Source organism: Stylophora pistillata, chromosome 3, assembly GCF_964205215.1.
Source record: "Stylophora pistillata chromosome 3, jaStyPist1.2, whole genome shotgun sequence".
NCBI classification, from domain to species: Eukaryota; Metazoa; Cnidaria; class Anthozoa; order Scleractinia; family Pocilloporidae; genus Stylophora; species Stylophora pistillata.
Window position 1 is genome coordinate 41,681,376 of NC_142521.1, and position 21,236 is coordinate 41,702,611.

At 37.8% G+C, this 21,236-nt stretch overlaps 1 protein-coding gene across 2 annotated transcripts in view; it reads right to left on the reverse strand.

The window, feature by feature from the left end:
- Positions 1 to 21,236, reverse strand: part of LOC111328912 (rap guanine nucleotide exchange factor 6) — a 36,793-nt gene extending 15,557 nt beyond the window's left edge. The window contains exons 1-23 of one of the 2 annotated variants that reach the window (XM_088753135.1): positions 20,702 to 21,236; positions 19,174 to 19,244; positions 17,390 to 17,446; positions 16,709 to 16,792; positions 16,086 to 16,164; positions 15,692 to 15,823; positions 14,252 to 14,384; positions 13,165 to 13,217; positions 12,465 to 12,537; positions 12,332 to 12,363; positions 11,841 to 11,945; positions 11,140 to 11,298; positions 8,917 to 9,066; positions 8,198 to 8,362; positions 7,589 to 7,696; positions 7,373 to 7,444; positions 6,940 to 7,020; positions 5,643 to 5,693; positions 5,311 to 5,358; positions 5,126 to 5,186; positions 3,729 to 3,790; positions 3,200 to 3,284; positions 2,674 to 2,696 (exon numbers count right to left, since the gene is read on the reverse strand). In XM_088753135.1, coding sequence (XP_088609261.1) covers positions 2,674 to 2,696; positions 3,200 to 3,284; positions 3,729 to 3,790; positions 5,126 to 5,186; positions 5,311 to 5,358; positions 5,643 to 5,693; positions 6,940 to 7,020; positions 7,373 to 7,444; positions 7,589 to 7,696; positions 8,198 to 8,362; positions 8,917 to 9,066; positions 11,140 to 11,298; positions 11,841 to 11,945; positions 12,332 to 12,363; positions 12,465 to 12,537; positions 13,165 to 13,217; positions 14,252 to 14,384; positions 15,692 to 15,823; positions 16,086 to 16,164; positions 16,709 to 16,792; positions 17,390 to 17,446; positions 19,174 to 19,244; positions 20,702 to 20,791 — 1,974 coding nt within the window. In that variant the 5' untranslated portion in view covers positions 20,792 to 21,236. The remainder of the gene's footprint in view (positions 1 to 2,673; positions 2,697 to 3,199; positions 3,285 to 3,728; positions 3,791 to 5,125; positions 5,187 to 5,310; positions 5,359 to 5,642; positions 5,694 to 6,939; positions 7,021 to 7,372; positions 7,445 to 7,588; positions 7,697 to 8,197; positions 8,363 to 8,916; positions 9,067 to 11,139; positions 11,299 to 11,840; positions 11,946 to 12,331; positions 12,364 to 12,464; positions 12,538 to 13,164; positions 13,218 to 14,251; positions 14,385 to 15,691; positions 15,824 to 16,085; positions 16,165 to 16,708; positions 16,793 to 17,389; positions 17,447 to 19,173; positions 19,245 to 20,701) is intronic. The other variant, XM_088753134.1, reaches the window with a different exon arrangement.

A 21,236-nucleotide genomic window follows, 5' to 3' on the forward strand; every position in this document is an offset into this window, starting at 1 on the left:
GCGCACAAAAGCGGGATTGTAAATTACAAAAAGTATCTGGCTAGGAAATATATAGAATTTTTTTCCGGTAAACGCTCCGACTTTCCCAAATAAAAGTCCTGAAAAACGAACAAGAATTGAGTTACTCTAACTGAGATAAAGTGCACACTCTGATTGGTCAAAAACCTTCCGTTAGCGCCAGTATAGACATAGGAGAACATTAGTCCCACGTTCCATTGGTTCACCGGCGTGCCTGTCACCGTTATTGTATATTCCAACCGGGCGCGTGGGTTGTTGCGTCAGTTAACGACAGACAAGATTTTCTTTTCCACATACATAGCTGACAACAAGTCTACTTTTTTTTTTTACGAAAAACTATAAAGCATAACTCGACACTCAAATTTACAAAAAAGGTACCATAGCCCTGTAACAACTCACCAAGGAGAAAAAAAATATAAGAACAAACAAAATTGATATTTTCATCCCGGTGTTGGAAAAGCGTCAAATATATATTGATTGTATAAAGTGTTTACCCTCGCGTTACGTATTCCAACATGCAGGTTAGCAAAATGCAAACTGTCAATACCTTTTTCATTTCCATAAAAGAAATTGGCGCTGGAAACTGGAAGTGATTTATGCAGGATAAAAGATCGGCTTCTCTTTTGTTATTGACTAAATAACGCAACAATGGAAAGACACTTGATTTTTGAAGTTGAAAAACAATTACATCCTCAGTCATCCCTAAACTGTACAAAGCTACCGACAAAGTTTCAAGGCTCAAAACGCGCGCATCCACTCGTGAAACTAACTAACCAACCAGTGGTCCTTATATTTCAGCAATTTAATAACAATTACCCCTTTGGCTACGATCTCTGAGGCCAAAAAAAGTGTCAAACGCTTGTCCTTTTAAAAAAACGGAAAACTTCTTCAGATGACCAGAAATTACAAGATAACTGAAACCACAGAATTCGTTCATTGGAGAGGCTTTTCTTTAAATATCTCAATGATTGACAGGAAATGCATATTATTAAAGATTTGTACCAAAAAAGAGAACTAAGATAAAAATAAAGCTATGTGCAAGAGTAAACAATATTGCTGACAAATTTTTCAACACAAGAGATCACAAAAGTGTACGAGAAAAACCGAATCGCGAATCTCCATATCAATAGAAAAATCGTTTACTTCACTTTTTTTCACGCGTATCTGAAAGCCTTAAAAACAACTTTCTCTCGATCGGATTGTTATCAAAAAAACAACAAAAATCCGCGAAAGAAAGCAAATATAAAATATGCGAAATATTGTAACCAAAAAAACTTTGGTGACCTAAAATCCACGACACCGACTTTACGTAAACAAGAATGTCATTGACAAAGTTAGTCTCCCTGAAAGAATTTATCTGCAGCATTACAATTTGATTCCGACTGTCTACACAACGAAAAAATCCTGAAAAAAAACAAAACAAAGTAAACAAATTTCCTGTGACATTTTTTGTGGTTGTTAACATAGTGTCAATCTTTTCGCTGGACAAACCAAGCCTACGGAAGTAAAATATCTGTCCAATGACGCCAGAGACACCACGTACCGCGACCACAAGTTTTTGACGTCATAAATGCATGTCTGTTCCGTTGCCGTTTTAACCTTTTGACTTCTGTTGGTTTAACTAACGTTAATGAAACGTTAAAGAATGTTGAGCCCTACTTCCCCACATTAATCAGACCCGATATGGTTTTTGGGAACCAAAATCTTTCGAAAAAATGTTAATTACTGACTCACAAGAGTATCACTATTGTAAAAAGAGCTTTACCATCATCATGCACATACTTGAGAGACACTCACTCTTATTTTTTTAGACGTAAGAATCTGCTATTTCGTAACTATTTCGTCAGGCACTTCAGTAGTCATAAATTTGCCTTAATCTTGAAGTAAAATGCACCTAAAACCTCCTGCGCGCTTTTTATTTATCGACAAAAACTGACAACTGGCCAGATTCGATAAACATTGCTAGATTCTGGCCTTGAATATCTCTATGTGGGGTCCTCTTGAGAAACTCGCCAAACAAGTCATTTGTAAATCCCACAAACTGCTAGACCTCTGTAGGTTGAGACATCCAGCGATTCCAGATTTCGATATAATAACAAACAACGTGAAACAATTACTTACAGGTTATTACAATTGGTAGCAGGGAAATAATAGAAAATGTTCGGCCATAATTTTGCCGCTCTATTTCCTTTCCCACATCGGGTTTGCTGTGTTATTTCGTTAATGACAATCTAAATTTAGAAATTTGCTGAAAAAGTTGCATGCTTTGAAACTAATGTTATGTACCGCTGGCGTGAGAAAGGCACTTTTACTTTTGTACCCTGACAACGGTAACCCACGGGAAACGTGCAAAGTTTACAATGACTGCATTCTTCACTGACCCAAAATAGTCTGAAGCATTTGAGTGCGGTTTCGTTTCTTCTTTTACGCTAAATGAGGCGAATCTAAACTCTTTCCCACCGACTACCACACAAATTCAATATTCGCCGACAAGAACATTTCTCGGCATGAGAAAAAACATGTCCGCTTGGTTAGAAGCGTAAATGAAAAACGAAACGAGTCACAGAGCGCTGAAATTTCTGAAGTTATATTTCTAATCTACTGCATGAAAAATCGTTTAAGAATATTATTTAAATGAGTCAAAATAACACTTACCTGGATTGGCTTTTTGGAAGGATCTATACAAAAAGACGAAACAAATTAAATTCAATTGTGAGATAAGACTAACAAGGCAAAGTTTGCCTTTTGTGGCCGGTATAACGTTTTGCAAAAGATCATTCTAAATTCCCATCCCAACATTTATAACGCTTGCTCAGGCACATCAACAATATTGAAAACTATAATCTTTGCAAATTACATTTTAATAGCAGCTGACTTTTCTGTTTACGTAAGGTAGACACTAAAGTACTTTCAATAATTTAGCCTGAAAAGCCAAAACTCAAAAGAAATGTCGTTTACCTTTGAAAAAAGCGCACATTTGTAGCAATTTCACGGTGCGCCATATCAAAATACGCTTTGTTCAGGGAAAAAAAAAAACACGCAGTGTCTGTTTAGAACTACTCTTGACTTTTCTTCAACACGGTGACCTAAACTACAAAGTGCGCCATTGAAAGTTACGTAAAAAGATTGATGTCTCAGTTACGGAACTATTAGGAGGAAAACTCTGATTAAATTACTATACCTGACGATATTTCAGGAACAGAGAAGCGAGACTGCAACGTACGCTGCCTTTCGCTACAATCAGACGAACTTCGCTGCACTGTGTCCTAAATAGAGATGAACAAACCAGTGATGTAAACCTATTGTCTGTGATTCCTAAATTAATCAATCTCCCCAACGGTATTGTTTCAAACTTAGCTACCTCTAGAGACATGGTCCTTATTCTCGCCTAACGACCAAGTTGTAGAACTGAGAGAAGTTGTGAACTGCCCAACTTGCTCTTAAAGGAAATTGGATATTGCTCAAGCGGTCCAACATGGCTGTAAAAATCGCACACCTATATCGCGGAATTTGGACCTCGAAGCGAGGATGCGGTTAAGTAATCGTGTTCAATCGATCGTTTCAGGGTTTTTTTTTAACACAGCATGTGAGTGTTAGCGCTCTAAACAGCAATGTAAAATACGCGTTTTCAGTCAACAAGATTCAGGAAACAAGCTGAATACAAACGTCGCGGTTTAAAAACAGCTGATACATACAGAAGTAGCACTTACCTTTGATTGCGTGATTTTCAAGTTTTCTTTTCTGTGTGGTGTCATTTCCATCTCTTTAAAGGCTGTGGGAAAAACATGTCATCAGCGGGGGTAAAAAGATTGCGCTAAAAAACATGGCGTTCTCCATGTTTCCTCAATCACGTACAACAAGTGAACTCTTAATAGGCGTCTTACTTCCAGGGCGGTAACAGCTTTCTTTGTGAAGAAAGAATTCTATTAAATCAATTTGACAAAACGTGTTCAAACACGAATAAGTATACTATAATTAAAGGACACAAAAGATTTGGTAGATTCATCCAAGCGTGGCCAACATATTCCAGAAAATTCACCTGCGTTTTAAATGGAAGAACGCGATATTTTATTTTGCACTTAAAACTGTTAGCGCAATTCAGGATAAAAGAACATAAGGAAAGTTTGTTTGGTGAAGTGATTTTTGACTAACAAGTAATAATTCTTTAGAAATGACGTGACATCAAAGCCAAAATAATAAGTAATTCATGCAACCGCATTTAACAAAAGAGAAATTAAGGCCATCAACACCGGAAGAAAGAGAGCCCTCGCTTCACAATTGATAGCCATTAATGAAATCTCCGCGTTGTCAACGGCTGTTGAATGTACCACTCTATTGGTCTGGCTTTTAATACACACACACACACACACACACACATCGCAACAACTTCAGCATTTCCACCACATCAAGTTTGGTTACGGTTTCGATTTTGATTGGTAGATCCTGTTATAAAGATGGTTCAAATGGTTTCTTATTGTTAAGAATATCTTTTTTAATTGAGATTTTCTGCTAAAAATGTGTGATGAACCCCAAATCGCAGTGTGAAAAAAAAAAAAAATTCAAAGATTTTAATTAAGTTAATCAAAAATATTCTCCTGCTCTTTCAATCAGGCCACAAAGTTATGAACTTTGGCAAATTGTAATAACTTACTTAGGCAGCGGGCTGATACTGTTTCGCTCAAGACAAAAATAAACGTAGCAAAAGTGATAGCAAAGTCGCAAAGCGTAAATTCTCGAACTTTCAGATACGCTAAGGCGGGTAGTGTCGGTAGTTGATCTATCCTTATCAATTTCCGCTCGCTTCGAAACCTTGGACACCTATTTCATTGACAATCGCCATTCCTTTTTGTTGCAAACCCAAAAAGGACGAAAATTGTATGCTATGCTTGACCCACACGAAACAACATTAAAACTCTGACGAGAAAGGATTGGTAATAGAACTCTTCTGCACAGAGGTTATGACTTTGCGCGAACCCGGAATATGAATAATCTTCCTGTGATATAATCTACAGACACAGGTTCAAAAGTCTTAAGCGCAAAACTTTTTTTAAGATTTCTGATTAACGAAATTTCTGAACACAAATACTATGGCAAATTTTAAACAAACCTGGCATGTTCCGCTTGACTAACATTGACACGTGGATCGCGCAGGACAGTATGTCACGTGCCTAAACATCACGTAAATAAAGAAATGAGCAAATAAAAACATGAACAATAGACAAAAGACATGAGTAAATAAAAACATGAATAAATAGACAAGTTAAGGTTTAACTTTTGATAAATTTCGTTCACCTTTGTGGCTGTAACGTTTTCGAAGTTTGTGCCATTAACTTCAAGTAGCTGAAAAGTTGAGGAAAACAAAAAAAAGTACTATTTATCGCAGAAAGCACAGTGAAGATCCCCTAGTCCTGCCTCTCATAAAACTGCTCTTCTTGCCAAAATTTCCAGGTCGAACTGGAATTAAGATTGTTGGTTTTTGTGGATGGAGGAAAACCAGAGGACCCAGAGAAAAACCCTCAGAGCAAGGACAACAACAAACTCAATCCAAATGTGACATCAGCAGCAAGTCCGGGAACGATCATAGTGATCATAACACAGGCGTAAAAAATTAAACAGCAAAATACCTGGTCCCCTCTTCTAAGGCCTGCCTCTAACGCTTTGCAATCTTCTTCAACCTAAGAAAAAAAAAAAAGAGAGCCATGACAATTTTTACATCAGTCATGAATAGGCCTAAGCAGACAGGAAAACTTCATAAAAGAGGCTTTTACTTAAGATAAAAATGCACCTGAGCCTATTAATGATACTTATTACATCCATTTTGAAATCACTGGTGGTCCCTGTAATCTGATTGGCTCTAATTGGGGGAATTTATTCACGAATCGCACCATTTTTTGCTCTGAATCGCATCATTTTACGCTTGACTGAGTTTTTGACACATGACATCAAAGTCTTTCTGTTTTGCTTACAAAATAAAATGTAAAAGCGTTTCCGGTTCCGCTTTCTATTCAAAAACCAGCTCAGAACAGCATCAATAAAATATTTGAATTGACCAAGTCCTGTATTTGGGCGATTTCAAAATGGATGTAATAAAGTGGTAATTGAACCTCGTGTCGTGCAATTTTGGTCTGAAATCATACTTGTGATTTCAAATCGAACTCGCGCTGCATGCTCGGTTCAATTTTGAAATCACGCGTATGATTTCAGCCCAAATTGCACTCCACTCAGTTCAGTTACCATTATAAATCTAACAGTTCTGAGCGCGGTAAACAACGACCACAAGCGTGGGTAAACAGGCTACTGGGTGAAAGCAGAAAGCAATGCAACCAGCGTTGACTGACGCCGGGGAAACTAAAAAATAGACATAAGTAACCAGCCACAAATGTGGGTACAAATTTGCTCAGCTGAACAAGCAGGCGGAAAAAATACTATTGCGTAGACGCGGGAAAACAAAAAATTCAGTGACCACGAACGGGGGAAATAAGTTACCGACTGCGATGCAGGAGACGTCTGCAAGTGCCAACCGCGGGAAAAGAGGCTACTTGGTTAAACGCGGTAAAAGTACCAGGCAGTTTAATGTAATTAGACGAGGAAAATAACTTCGTAAAGTGGAAAACGTCTACAATCACCAAAGGCGGGGAAACAGGCCGCTGGCACTGAACGCGTGTAAGAGATGAAACTTGCGCATCAAGCTGGTCTATGCAGCTAGCCACGGATGCCGAGTAAATATCTTGCTCGCTGCAGACGCGTAAAGCGTTTACTGCTGCCGAACGCTGGAAACTAGCCGCGGGACTCACTTAATTCTTCCTAAGCCCACGATTTGTCATTGGGCTCAAAACAATTTCACTGAATAGAATTTTTTGAATGAGTCATAAGGCTTACGACGCAACGCAAAACTGAAGTTAACGACTACAGCTACTGTACCTTAGATACAAATATTCCAAAACCAGATTCTTTGCCGCCCGCAATAGTAAAACCCAAAGGCTTGTCTTTGGACGGACGATCCTAGAGAGGATAGAGGAAAGAAAAACAAGGTCGTCACCTAATAAAAATGTCACGGTACAGGATAAAATTCTATTGAAAACTGTAACTGTAATTCTCGACCTTATGTGGCGATCAGCTCCTTGATTTGTAATGGAAATATGATCCAGTGGAGTCCCATTCAGTCTGTAATTATACGATTGATTACAAAGACAGGACGACCGTGAAACAGGAGTCCGATTTGTTACGCACGATTATGTATACTGACCAAATCGGTCATACGTCCGATTTTTTTAATCACTCGTATCGTTACACAACGAATTGGACTCTACTCAGTTCCACTGTGGCACAGTAAGCAGGCAGAAAAGTATCTCACCATTGTAATCCGACGAGATTTTGCTTTGGCTGCGCAAGCAATGTTTAGGAGTCCAAGCTGACCACTCATTTGCTGTTTGAGCAAAAATGAAAAGACAAAAATCAAATCCAATCAAAGCCTTCTGGGGTAAATATGACTTTTCAGTTCTCAATAAAGAGAAGCAAACGGAAAACTCAAAAAAAACAAAAAAAAAACTACTTAATCGTCTGTGGTTACCTGTTGCTCGAGGCCTTTTTCAAAGGTCTCCAGATAACTTTCCATGACAGGATCACTTTCGAAATCTCCATAATGATTATTAACCCACAACAATATGGCGCGCGTTACCTGAAATCAAACACATCAAGTCTCAATCAATAGAAATTGAAACCGAAAACGACTTTCCAGCACGGCTACTGACTTCCACATGAGGTAAAACCAAACCTAAAGGAGCCAGTCTCCCAAGCAAGTGGGGAAACAACGGCATACACAGCGGCATGAAAAAGTTTCTGCCTAAATCAGACGTAAGCTGTGAAAATCAAATGCGACCAGAGCAAGATCACAAGTGGCTTTCATATGATTTGAACCAGATTGGATGATACAGAGGCGCCTAATTTTTAACATAGTCTTTTCCTATGGTTTCATTCTAAAACTAAGTACGCGATAATAAAACAAAAAACTCCACCTGAAATCTGTATCGTTTATAATATTGTTTAAACTGTTTACTGGCCAGCCTAGTGGCTGAACTCGTCCACTTAGGTAAAAACCATCGCGCAATATGTACCGATGTTTCTTTAAAGCAGGAAATCTCCTGGCGAGTTTGTGTAAAGATAAAGCAAAATATATTACCTTGTCTCGAAAACGTTTTTCGAGGAACCAGTTCAGTAACTGACTGCATATCTCTGAGGGGCGATCAAGAAATGTTTTGTACGTCAGCAGAAGATCTTCCACGTAGGTTGGGTCGATTGCCGAGTGGTCTGCTACCACGTGACTAATAAGCTTCTGAGCGGTTGCCTGGCAACGATAACGACAGTAACGTTTCGACTCAGTGTCGTAAAATAAAAATCCAAGTAATCCGACGGGCCAGAAAAACCCTCACTGTCACATATTTGTCGTCTAATACTGGACGTCACCCTTATGTTCCCTCGCAATAGTTAGTCTGTGAGAAGATTATCCCTTGCACTACAGGGCAGACGTCGGCGAGGGATCTGGGCCCAGTTGTTACTATATTTCTCTGTTCAAAAGCCGTTTTAAGATAATTTTCCCAATTCATTTTAGGGCATTCAATCCCCAAATTGTAAACGAATGAAATTAAAGTGAATTTAATTTTAGAGCTTTCGGATCTGTAATTAAATTTCACGGTAACCCTGGGTTATCTTAACCCACCTTTGAACAACCCGGTCCAGGTCTTATTTCCGTGTTAGAATGAATCCTTGCCCGAGAAATTCTCGTCGGTTCAAAACGCGCGAGCTTCACCGCTCGCGTCGCAGTCCAATGAGAGCCCCCTTGCAGACTATGCAGAAGTCAATGGATTCATTCAATCTTGGACTATTCATTAGGAGACACACCTTTATGACCACTTGACCCTGTCGACTGCCTCCGTCAGTCTTCCTAAATTCCGTGACCATGACGACTTCACCCCCCTCCTCAATACATTGAATGCTTCTCTCCCCCTGAGTCAGAATTCTGTAGTAATCCGCTTGCGCCACGCACACAAACTGAAATAGCAGAATGAAACAGGACAAAATGAAAAATCCTTGACTAAGAAAGTTGAAATTTCATTTATCAATTGGGAATGACGGTTCCATTTTAGTCCAATACTAAGGAGGAACCTCCTCAAGATCTGCTTTTGCCGATTTAATACACCAGAGGCATGTACTGTTTTTACTACTTATTAACAGCAATAATGTGCAGAGTTTAGGTATGTAAGTTTTCCTTGTTGACCTTCGCTTCGAACTGAAAGCTATGTTTACCTTTTCCATATTCAACATAAATTTCAGTTGTTTATTCTATGAATTTTTTCAAACCATATTATTGTAAGCGAATAATTAAATTGAAGCTCGAAATGGTGGTACACCGTGTGTGGTAAATTCTCAGTCGCCACCCTTGACCAAAGCCGATTTTCAAAATCATGCGCTTTTCCAAGCAGTCTTTCCTAAATCTGTTATGAGTCCACCGAGTAAATTTTCTTTGTGACAAATACAAATTATCCTTCGTTAGGCAGGCGCCCACGATCACTATATCATATCGATTGGACACGATAACAATAATATGAAAATATTTATGTCTTCCAACCAATTACTTGACGTAATTATGCAGTGCTTATTCTTTCAAAAGAAATCGAAAGTTTCATTTTAGCTTAAGTTATATTGAGGTAATTTCTAATGTAAACACTGTGTGACAGGGGCAACTTTCTGGCGCGCGTCGAAAATAACAAAGCTCTACTTCTCGTAAGTCTCGACATTTCAAACATTTTAGAATAAAAAATACTACGTTTAAGGTAATTCTAAGCAATAAAGATAAAAAAACACGACTGCAAATTAAAAGTAAATGCTGAAACAAACAAAATTTAATTCGTAACAACTAACTTCTACCTTTTGTGCAACCAACTTCTGCCTAAGTGTTTCTAATCAATTTTGTCGGTGTTTACGCATACGAAGAATGATCTTTAAGTCTATCTTTTCTAACTTGCTGCATGCCAACTGGGCTGTTCTTAGTTCCAAATAGCTCGTGTTCAGTTTTAGGCCGAAGGGTTCCTGTAACTGAAAAATAGTTCGTCTCATTCCAAGGTAGCAATGTGAAATGAATCCGTCGCGGACTGCGGTCTTCTTTAGGCAAAATAACTATCACTCAATAGCTTGGATTTGTTTGAGGAAAAAACCTTTGCCTTTCAAATTGAGTCAGTGTCCTAGTACATTTAATTCTTAGGAGAATACATTCTCGTTTTTCGAAGGTTTCTCTTGACAGTTGCCGCAAGAGAACCACTCGCGATTTCCAAGACGTGAGCGACTGAGCGGGTCGGCGTTTCTTCTTGAAACTCATTTTCCTGACTTTCTCTCTCTTTCTCCCCATCAGAGGTATCTCGTTCCACTGAAGACGAGCCATGTTTCGTTTGAAACATAAATAGATGTATTACACCCTTCAGCTGGATTAAAATCTAAGTCGAGAATTTAAAAAGTTGCGCTCTCCTCGCCGCTGTTTTCCTTGTTTACAGTCACTTCAGCAGAGATATAATTTAGCATGCTTGACTATTGCTACGTCATAGTTTCGACATAACAAAGATGGCGGATTTCAATTTGAAAATGCTGATTTTTGGAACGCAATTGTTCGCAACTAAAACGCCAGTTAGGACATGGCAAGGAAGGAACTTTTTCTAGACCGTACTTTCCCTTTAACCCTTTCACTGCCAAGATTTCATTCATAATTCTCTTTAGTGTCTGCTTTACATTTCTTATGACGTTAGGTTGGAGAATTTGGTAATAGATCAACCAACAATCCCCCCATTGATATTTCTCTTTATTCTCATCACTTGTCTGCTTGATATTGTATTGATAAGGTAAGGTAAGGAGAAATTCTGTATTGGTCACTTATGGTAGTTAAAGGGTTAATCTTACTGACAAAAATAAGACGACTACAAAGTCAAGCCTCAACTTTTCTGCTACCAATCTCATCCTGTTTCTCGCTGCAAAACTTTTGACTGCCTTGTAACTGTACTTTAAGTCCACATTACACGCGAAAACAAAGTTGTTTTTTTTTCTCTTTTTTAGTTTCTTCTTGTTGATTTGCCTTACCTGGCAATCATCCACACGTGTCTTCATAATTCCCTTGTGGCGCATCTTTTTCAGCGTGGGTTCCACACCAAAACTGTCCCCCAGATGCAGGGTCAATGGCTCTTCCCCATGGACAACAATTTCAACTGATCCGTTGAGTATAACACACCAGGAGTCCAGCTGACGAGAGATACACAGTTGGGTAAGTCGAAGATTGAAATCTCTTCAATAATTTCTCGAGGTTGCTCACGCGAATGTAAACTTAAAATAATATGAACCTTAAGTAAAAAACAATATGAACCTTAAGTAAAAAATTCATCAAAGACGAAGTGAGTGAGCAGTTTCCGGCCTTAGTCTTTTTAAGATTCAAATTTCATTGACATGCCTATACTGTTCTTTTACAATTCACCCAATACCACGATTTCCGGTGAATTCTAGGTGGAAAGTTTAATTTATCGTTCTGTCGTTCATGTAAACATTATAAAGTCATACACTTTCCACTTACACATCTGTGTAAAGATCCATTTTTCCTTCAAAGCAAATGCCTACAAGTTTTAATTTTGTCTTCCCGCAAGACATACTCATTAGGATAGAACTCACTCTATATTAAGGGAAAACACGCTCGACATCTTCTGAAAGAAAGACGCGAATCTGGATGGCACAAACTGAATTAAGGGAGAAAACCTTCTGCAATTTAACTAAAGATCAAGATTCCTACAGACCTCCTCTTCATTCTCCATCACAATGGACCCCGCTTTGTCCACAACAGCGAACACCATCACAGCGCATAGCTCTTGCCGTACGTTCATGGTCATGTTGGCAAACGCCTGCGTTATCATAGGAAAAAAAACATAAGATTAGCAAATGACTGCTTCAGCAACTTCAAACTAATGCCAAAAGTACACCAGTACTGCATTTACTTTACCTTACTCTGCGCAGATGCAAAACTAAAACCCATCGCATATTGGTTACTCGCGTTTTCCCGCGAGTCAGGCGGGAAAAGGTTTACTTGTGTTTGTTTTGAGTTCTGATTGGCTCACTCGGGTATTTTACTTCGTTCTGATTGGCAGGTGAAATTACTTTGATTTCAGTTCCACAACACTATCGAAAGCTCTGTATGTATTTAATGCGAGGTCAAAGGTGTACAGTGCTGAAAATGACTGCCGGAACTCCCAACCAAATATTCAACTCGATAGCTAACATATTAACTTACCGGCAAATGTTGCATGAAATCCAGCAAGGCTTCTGTAGAAAAAGGTATATCGAAAATTAATATGAAGCCAATGAAATCTTTAACAGAAATACCTCAAAAAACAAACAGTGAAATTTTGTGAAAGGAGACTCACGAATATCACTTGGTGTTCGATCGGAGGGCTCTTTCTCCAGGCAATCTCGCACTACATCACGCACCATTAACGACTGTGAAGAAAATAAACGAATGCGTTTTACATCTTCATTGAGACTTTATTTGATACAAGGTAGGTCCGCCATGCGTACATGCACGAGCGTTCGTCTTATTGTGACCAATCCTGGTAATTGGGTTTAGGAATTGATGCTTCGTGACCAAGTAGAACGCAAAAGTAGCTGACCCCAAAAATAATGTTATACCATGGTTTTGTCTAGTGAATGCTGATCAACAAAATTATGTCGTTATTTTGGGAGTTTGTAAATTGTCCATCTAAGTGAAAAAGATCATCATGTAAATCCGGCAACGGTGATAATAAATTCAAAGAAAAAATATATACATTTATTATATGGCTGTGTCTCACAAGGACTGGGAATAACCGAATTCACGAATTTGATTGGCTGAAATTAATTTTGAAAGCGACCTAGATTTTCCCATCTAGACCGGTCTAGAAAAAATAGGTACAAAGAATATAAAAAATTGGCATATAAGACACAGCCATATAATAACCATCTTATTAACCGAGCTAGGTCGGTCTGTATGAGAGAATCTTGCGTTCGGTCTGTACTGGCGACCTCGGTCAAGATTCTCCCATGCAGACCTCCCGCTCGGTAAATAAGAACTAAGTATAGCTGTAGTACCTCTCGTGAAGAATGGGATTCTTCTTCTTCTTCATCGTCCTCATCAGAATCAACTAAAAAAAAAAAACAGCGAAAAGTTATGCGTACAGTCAACTCTCTCTTAACCTTGTAATTCCCATGAGTGATCAAGACAGAATTTCTCCTTACCACATCAATGCAATATCAAGCAGACAAGTGATGAGAATAAAGAAGAATATCAATGAGCGGATTATTGGTTGATCTAATACCAAATTCTCCAAACTAACATCAAAAGAATTGTAAGGCAAACAGTAAGGAGAATTAAGAATGAGATCAGGGGTGTGAAAGGATTAAGAGACATATCCTTGAGAAGAAAACCTCTTAACGTACACTTAAGAGTGTTAGTCCTTTCAATACGAGTTCCTCGCTGTTGGTACGATGTCTAGCCGCTGTGCAAGGCCCGTGCCCGTGCTTCCTCCCTGGAGAGAGGATCAAAGATGGTAGCCGATAAAACGGCGGGAAGCACAGCGTTGAGGGGATACTTAGCGTTGAGCCCTCTCAGTCAGTCACGGGGGCTCTGGTAGGTCACGCGATTTCAGAAGTGATCAAGTGATCATAACTGCGTCAGAGAGATGAGATATTTTAAGTAACATTTAGTGTTCCCCTAAACTGCCAACAACCTAAGGGAGACCGCGGGAAAAAAATCATAGTTCGGTACGCAAAAATAGGCAATAATAAACAAAGACGGGCGAAGGATAGTTCAGGATAAAGACAATTAGTAAAACCGGATTAGAAATGATGATCAAGGACTAGAAATAATTCCGGCTAAAATTTTCAGGAACCATAGGTCGCTATAAAGCTCCTTAAAACCTAACCAGAAAACATACGAGGCGAAAAAAAAGAAATACAAATATATTTTCAAAGTTCTTTTTTGGTTTCGTTTTTGTTTTTGTTTCTTTCGCCTACTGAGTAACCTCTCAGAGGGCTGTTTTAGGACCTCTACCCCCTTCAAAACCTACTTGATTTTTCTTCTCTTTTTATTTTTTCATTTACTATTTTCTTTTATGTTTTTTAACACAATCCTAGCACGATAAAAGGAAGGATGAGAATCTCAGTAGAATTCACCCACCAATACTTTCCACCAGGCCTGTAAGATCCAGCTCATAGTTGTTTATTGAGGACGAATCTTCAGACGCACTTTTCTTCATGTTCTGATCGCTTCTTAAGATAATCTCCTTCACGTGCTGAAGTTCCATGGGCAACTGTCAATCAAACAAAGAAAACGTTGCACCCAGGTACTTTTCACGGATCAATCAATAAACACGCATTTTCATGTACGAGTAAACAAGTAGTTTGCAAACCGATGCGTTTAAACCCAATTTTCTAGGTATCGGACGGCAAAAACTGAGCTTAATCGAATCCTCACTGGAGCTCAAAACAATTTTTGTCCAACGCTCGCGAGTGCTATTTCAGATCTTTCTTTATTTGCTGTAGTAACTGCCATTCAGTGTTGCAGTTAAAATTGTAAGCAATTGTTTCCTCGGGTGGAATTCAAGGTATGTAATAAGGGGGTGTATAACTTTCAAAACAGACAAAGTGAAACCAATAAATTAAAAATACGGAAATTTTCAGAAAGATTTATCAATCACTTTCGTTTCAGATGGAAGAACGCATGGAATTCGCCATTGTTACAAATACACTACATACAACACGATTGTTTACTCACGATTGTTTACTGAAAGAAAAGCACGTTCTGTCGTTGATTGTTTGTTGTTTAATTTCATATTTTGCCGTTTTGTTATTTTCTTAGTTACTTCATAGCTCATGGAGAAGGATAGTCAGGGTGGCCAGTGAAAATCAAAGATAAAAACATCGGTGCTGTAGTGTAGGTTCCGAGTTCCCTAAATGAGCTTAATCTTTTTGGGCCGGTTATTTACACGAGGTCTAACCCAAACCGCAGTGTTACGTCTTCAGTGGACCTCAATAAATGTTCAGATAAAAGATTAAGTTAAATTCAAGAAATTAATTTGTCTAGCTACGCATAGACCGTTTGTCGAATGTTTCCAGAGGTGGTTAGTTTGACATGATTGGAATGTTATTGAACATTGTGTAAGATCGCGTCCAAAAACAAAACCTGAGACAATGAAATCTGTTGCCGGAGGCTTGTTGACCGACCACTTATCAGCCATGGTTATCCTGCGCACCCTCTCCTCCCCTAACCCAACATAAACCCTAACCTGTTTACATCACTTGACTATTGTTAGATTAAGGGAAGGATGAAAGGATGGGTGGCTAGCCCAGATACGGACATAGATCCGTTATCGTTTTCTTTTAGCGTTGGGTTTTCCTTTTGGAAAGGCGTGTCTGCAGTTTTATTTAGGCAATAGCCTTCGAGTGTTCTCGCAACATCCCAATTGGCTTAATCGCGTTATGGAGCCCGGAAATAAAGCGTTTAATTACTTTTATGACATAGCTAGTTCCATGCGGGCTCTATAACCTGATAAAGCTGATTTGACTAATCAGACGATGCGTACTACGTTCAATAAATTATGTTATAATTGATTATTACTTGTTCATCATCTGGTATTGGTCCCCCTATTCTGTAATCCCGAGTTTCCAGAGCAAGAAGCCGCTCCAAATCAGTCTTGGAATATGAGTGCCGCTGAAACGGCTGGAATAGCTCCGTGTTTGGAAAATCAATCTGTTGATATCACAAAGACAATCATTCATGTTTCCATCAGTGCTTGTATGTTTAAGATTGCCTGCGCAGGACTGGTACCCAGTGCTACAATCATTGAGCACTTTGTAGAGAGGAATCAAACCTAGTACAAAAAACTTTTTTTTCTGTTCATTTTTTTCGTTTCAGTTTTATTTATCGAATTTACTAACTTATTCAGAACCTTTTACTTAACTCTATCACGTGGCCGTTTACCAAATATGGTAACACATTACACACAACCTACCACAATCAGTTCAGAGTATTCCAACACAAGGCAATCTGTGCCTCTCTTTCCATTGGAACTGAGTGGTTGTTTGCCAAAACTACAAGAAAAACGCGGACCTTTCAACTTCTGTATATTTTGCGAAAAAAAAAAAACACACACACACAACAAAATACAGAAATCTATCTAACACAAGTTTCATATGAGAAGAAAAAAAAGCATTGGAGAAAAGAACAATTTGCTGAGTGCATGTAACTGCTTGAAGTTATCTTAAACCCTTCAGAAGCTGAAGAATGGTACAACTACTGCCTTCATCCTCCAATCAAGCTTTTAACCCTTAAGATCTGATTTGTACTTCTTCCCTCTTTCTGGCTCCGGTTGTTCAAAGCATGGATAACGCTATACACTGGATAAATGTCTATCCGGTAGATAGCGCAGTGCGTTTTGGTAACACTTATCCACTGGATTGCTCAATTCAGAACTATGAGATATATCTTAATCACTTCCAGGAGTTATTGTAGCATTTTGCTTTCCAAATAAGTACCTTTTTTATGAAGACAACCATTAAATCTTGTAAAATCACGCACATTAAAGAAAACTGTGGTTAAAAAGTGATGCATAAAGTAATATCAATGTTTTAATACCTGCTTCCTGGTAAATACATGCAGCCCTCCAGAAAAACACAACCAGACAACAAAATATACCAGCAAGATGCTACATCATCTGCCCTGAGGATCAAAATTTTAGGACCAGCAATTAGATGCTTAAAAAACCACAAGTTACACAATATATGAGAAACTCTCAAAGCTGTTACAAAAGGTTTGAAATAATTAGCATATATCAGTTGCTGACGAGTACAGTAATTTATGGGTCCATAACTTACAGTTTACAGGAAACCATAGAGATCACTTGCACTTAGAGAAAGTGCACTATTGGTAATATGCTTTGATGTATTTAGATAGGAGTGTAACATAATTTAGTATTCTTTTACCATACTTAAATGATAGACCAAAATTTCTTATCGTGATAAACAAAATTGCATTTGTTTTGCAATAGTAGCTCTTAAGAAAAGTTATTTACTTTAATTTCATTTGCTACATTTCCATGAAGAATTCTCATTGTACACAAAAGAAATTCGAGATCAATTTCCTGTTAGATTTTATTGATTGTAAGAAGAAGCCACAGTAACTAGGTCTAATTGCAATATATAAACTTCAAATTTCCTGTCATTCAATTCTACAGAAAGAAGTTCAGTCAAGGCCTGACTTTAATCACCATGACCACGTTAATGTACCAGTTTGCTTGTTGCCCAAAAAACAACTTACATGTAAAGTAAATAATTAGAATCTCGTGCTTCATATCTTGCTGTCTCTGACATAGTCCTGTAATATTCAAGGTAAATAATTTTTATTATTAGGGTTGAATTTACAGAAACATGAATGTACATATTAAAACATTTTGCATAGATTTTACTGAAACTTCAAGTACAAATGATCCCATATAACACTATGTGCTGTGTACATGTGTGTCAACAAGCTTTTTGTTGGTTTAGAGAATGATTCAATGCTGCAGCCTCATGAAACTCGACGAAAAAGTGTTTCAGTTCTCTTTTAATTTCGTCTAAATAGGAGAGTACTTGTCTACCATAAGTAAATAATTCTAAGATATACTTCCCATGAACAAATTATGAAACATACATACACCCACACAGCACTGCACATTTAACTTAAAATCTGACAGGGAAATTTAATATTCTGAGAAGATGATAAACAGTCACTTGAACTAATAAAGAGCACAGTGGATTTTTTGGTTGCTGGGCACATTTATGCATTAGCAGAAAAATTTTTTTTAGCATGCACTTTTCATGATCAAAGAAAAAGAACACATTAAGTGTAAAAGAGTAATGTGATGACAGACAAATGACTAATCTAAGGCACCCTGGCAATCTTTCTCTCTCACATTTCACCTAAGTCTTTGTTTTTAACCCTTTAAACCATAAGAGTGATCACCATGTATTTTCTCCTTGGAGTGATACTTTTGAATCATTCATTAAGACCAGGAGAATAAGGGAAATGCTCAACCAGCTAAGAAGCTTTGATTGTCAAGGCTGTACTCTAGGAAAAATTGAAGGGAGCCCTGTGCTCTCAAACTGTGAAATCCAGGGTGCCCAGCATATGCTTTTTATGAAAAATCTAAGATTCCTGAGTCGCCCAAGAACAAAAGTAAGGCACCAAAGGCTACCGGATGCTGCTAGACCACAGCCCTGATTGTTGAACAAATTCTCCCTGTCACTGCCAAAGTAACTGTATAGAGAACAGTATACTAATGTTGGGGTGCAAAAGTTAAAGACACAAGAAAACCTGCTGTGGTTTATTTCAAATTACATACATACAGTGTAAATTCATGCATATGTTATGATGAGTTTTTTTTTCTCCTCAAAGGTTTTATTTTCCTTCATTTGCTTTTTAATTGCACACAAAAGAAACCAAATTTAACAAAAAAATATTAAATTTGAAATTAAAGCATGGCATTCCTAATCACATGATATTGGTCATTTATCTGAGCTTCTGTTGCTTTCCCCAAGAAAACCCAAAATAATTGGAGTTCAGTGTTGAGGTTCTCACTCTTTCCTGTCTGCAACCTTATGACATCAAATTTTTGTTACTGTTTTTTTTTAAAGCTTTAAAGCTTGAGCAACATATCAGAGAATGGTGAAAAAAGTCAAATAATAAACTTTTTTCCGGCAATTATGTAAGTAATAGATAGCAAAAATTTTTAACTTTTGCAATATACAGGAAGATGTAGGCTGCAGCAGAGTACTGATTTAACAACTGTTACTAAAATGTCTATTACATCAAGATGTTAAAAAAAAACACGCTTTAGCCAAAAATCAGTTATGGTAAAGTTGGCTGAGAAAAATTGTAAATACTGCCTTTAATAAACTACAGCTATTTTTAAAGTTGCATCTTAAAGTTGATTTTTTTAATTCTGTTTGATTCATAATTTCATATGCCAACAAGCAAAAAAAAAGTAATAATAATAAATGAAAAGCTATTGCTGGGTAGGAAAAGCTAAGAGAGTGTGTTATTTGTTCTCTGATAGCACTGACCTTACAGCTGACTCTGGCAGACCAGCTACTGCCTGCATTCCCCACAAAGAACAAAATATTGTCTCCACATCCTAAGGAGGGAAAAAAGGAAATCACATCATTCAATAACAACTTCTCAGTAACCAAGCAGAGGAGCCATCAAGAGCCATTACTGAGGCATCATGCCATGCAACACAAGCACCGCAAAATTTTTATGGAAGACATTTCCAACTATGGAGAGTGCTAGTACACTGCAAAATAACACCCCATTATGATTAGGGGGCAATTCTCTGCAACACAATCAAAGGTAATAAAAACTGCATTTTTTGGCAATTATTTCTCATCACTGCTTTCTTATAATTGTTGTTTTCAAGTGTGTGCGTGTATATCTGTTGAGAACCTTTCATTCTCTCAAAATCTGTCATGGTTACTCACAAGTTTGCATAGAAATGCACATTTGAGTTTCAGTATAATAATTGTAAACAACCGGCCAATCACAATTTTTCACTGTCTAGGATATTCTTTACTGCACCTTGTCATTCATTATCATTTTGAATATATTTTATGTCATTTCTAAGATCATTAGGACTGTAGACAACAAAAAAATTGTGCCTGACTTGTTAAACCACACACACCAAAGCATGTGTGATGTCCACTAATTGACACAAGTTTCCAATCTTTACTGCAGATAATGTACATGGTGCTAAACTTGTACCAAACACTACATTAATTAGGTCTGTGAATTAAATGACACCAAATCATCACACTTGCTTAGTTCATTAAGCACAAGGTAAGCTTGTGATATAAATATTTCAGTGAAAGATTCTCAGGTATTGGGATATCAAGTAAAGCAAAGCTACTTCAAGGAAATGTTTGACGCTTGCAATAATAACAACACAGAAACATTGGACAACTAATTGCATCCTAAGGAAAGCTTTGTATTAATTCTTAGAAAATCTATTTATCCATTAATAGGTCAAATAGATAAATGCTACGAAAATTTAGACTAGCAATGAGCTTAATGAAGCTGTGGTCAAATGTGATCAGTGCATGCCATACCTGATTGACCACACAATCAAACAACATATGAAAAATCTTTTAACGCAGTTGAGGTACAAACCCACGTTTCCTGCTTGCAGGTATAAATCACAAAAAAAAAATACGGTTTTATAAATGCAAAGCAGAATCGAATGAAAGATTAATGCTCCTATATCAGGCTTTGTTTATTCCTCAAAACACACTTGAAAACGAATTAACTATTTTCATTTAGTTCGGTTCAGCGCCACTCCGAGTGCATCTGAGAATAATTTTAAAGCATTTACCGTGTAAAGTCACAAGCTTTAAAACTATATTTCAATGTCTTCGCTTTTTTCACCTCTAAGTTTGTTTTGTCGTCTTAAAATGCAAAATTACTAAACATTTCACGTTGTGAAATTGACAACTATTCACATCAGATTGATCTACAAAGTTGTCGATTTTACGGATCATATTGCACAAGATGGCATCCAATAAAATTATTTGACAAAGCTAACGATTTTGTCTTACTTACCGCATTTGTTCGTTGCTGTATGGGCGTTCGAAGGCAGTTTATAAACTGCGAATTATTGTTCAAGTTACTTTCACCAAAAGCCATGTTCATCTTGCTTCAAATATGTCGACGAAATGAAACGTTATTCAACCGGTTGGTGTTATATCAATTTTTGGAAACACCGTCAGCTTATGATTTGCGTCCGCGCACAACGAAGCCATACGTGATTAAAGGAGCTTTGAAATCACTGCGCGAAAATTCTTGCATTCCAACGAGGAAATGAAAGACTTCTATTCACCATCCGTCTGCAAAACTCGCACATAACAAGTTAGCGTATTTACATTTCGCAGCTAACAAAATGGCGGTGTGTAAATAACCAAGATCAGATCAAGCGTTGCCGTTGTAGATTATACAGCCTCCTGTCCGCAGTTTAATCACACCTACCGTATTGGACAGTCAAAAGATTCTTGCTTGCTTCAATCCAGTCCAGATTTTCCCTTATCAAACTCGTTTAGGTTCCTTTGAACAGTCGCTGTTTCTTCTAACAGATAGATGT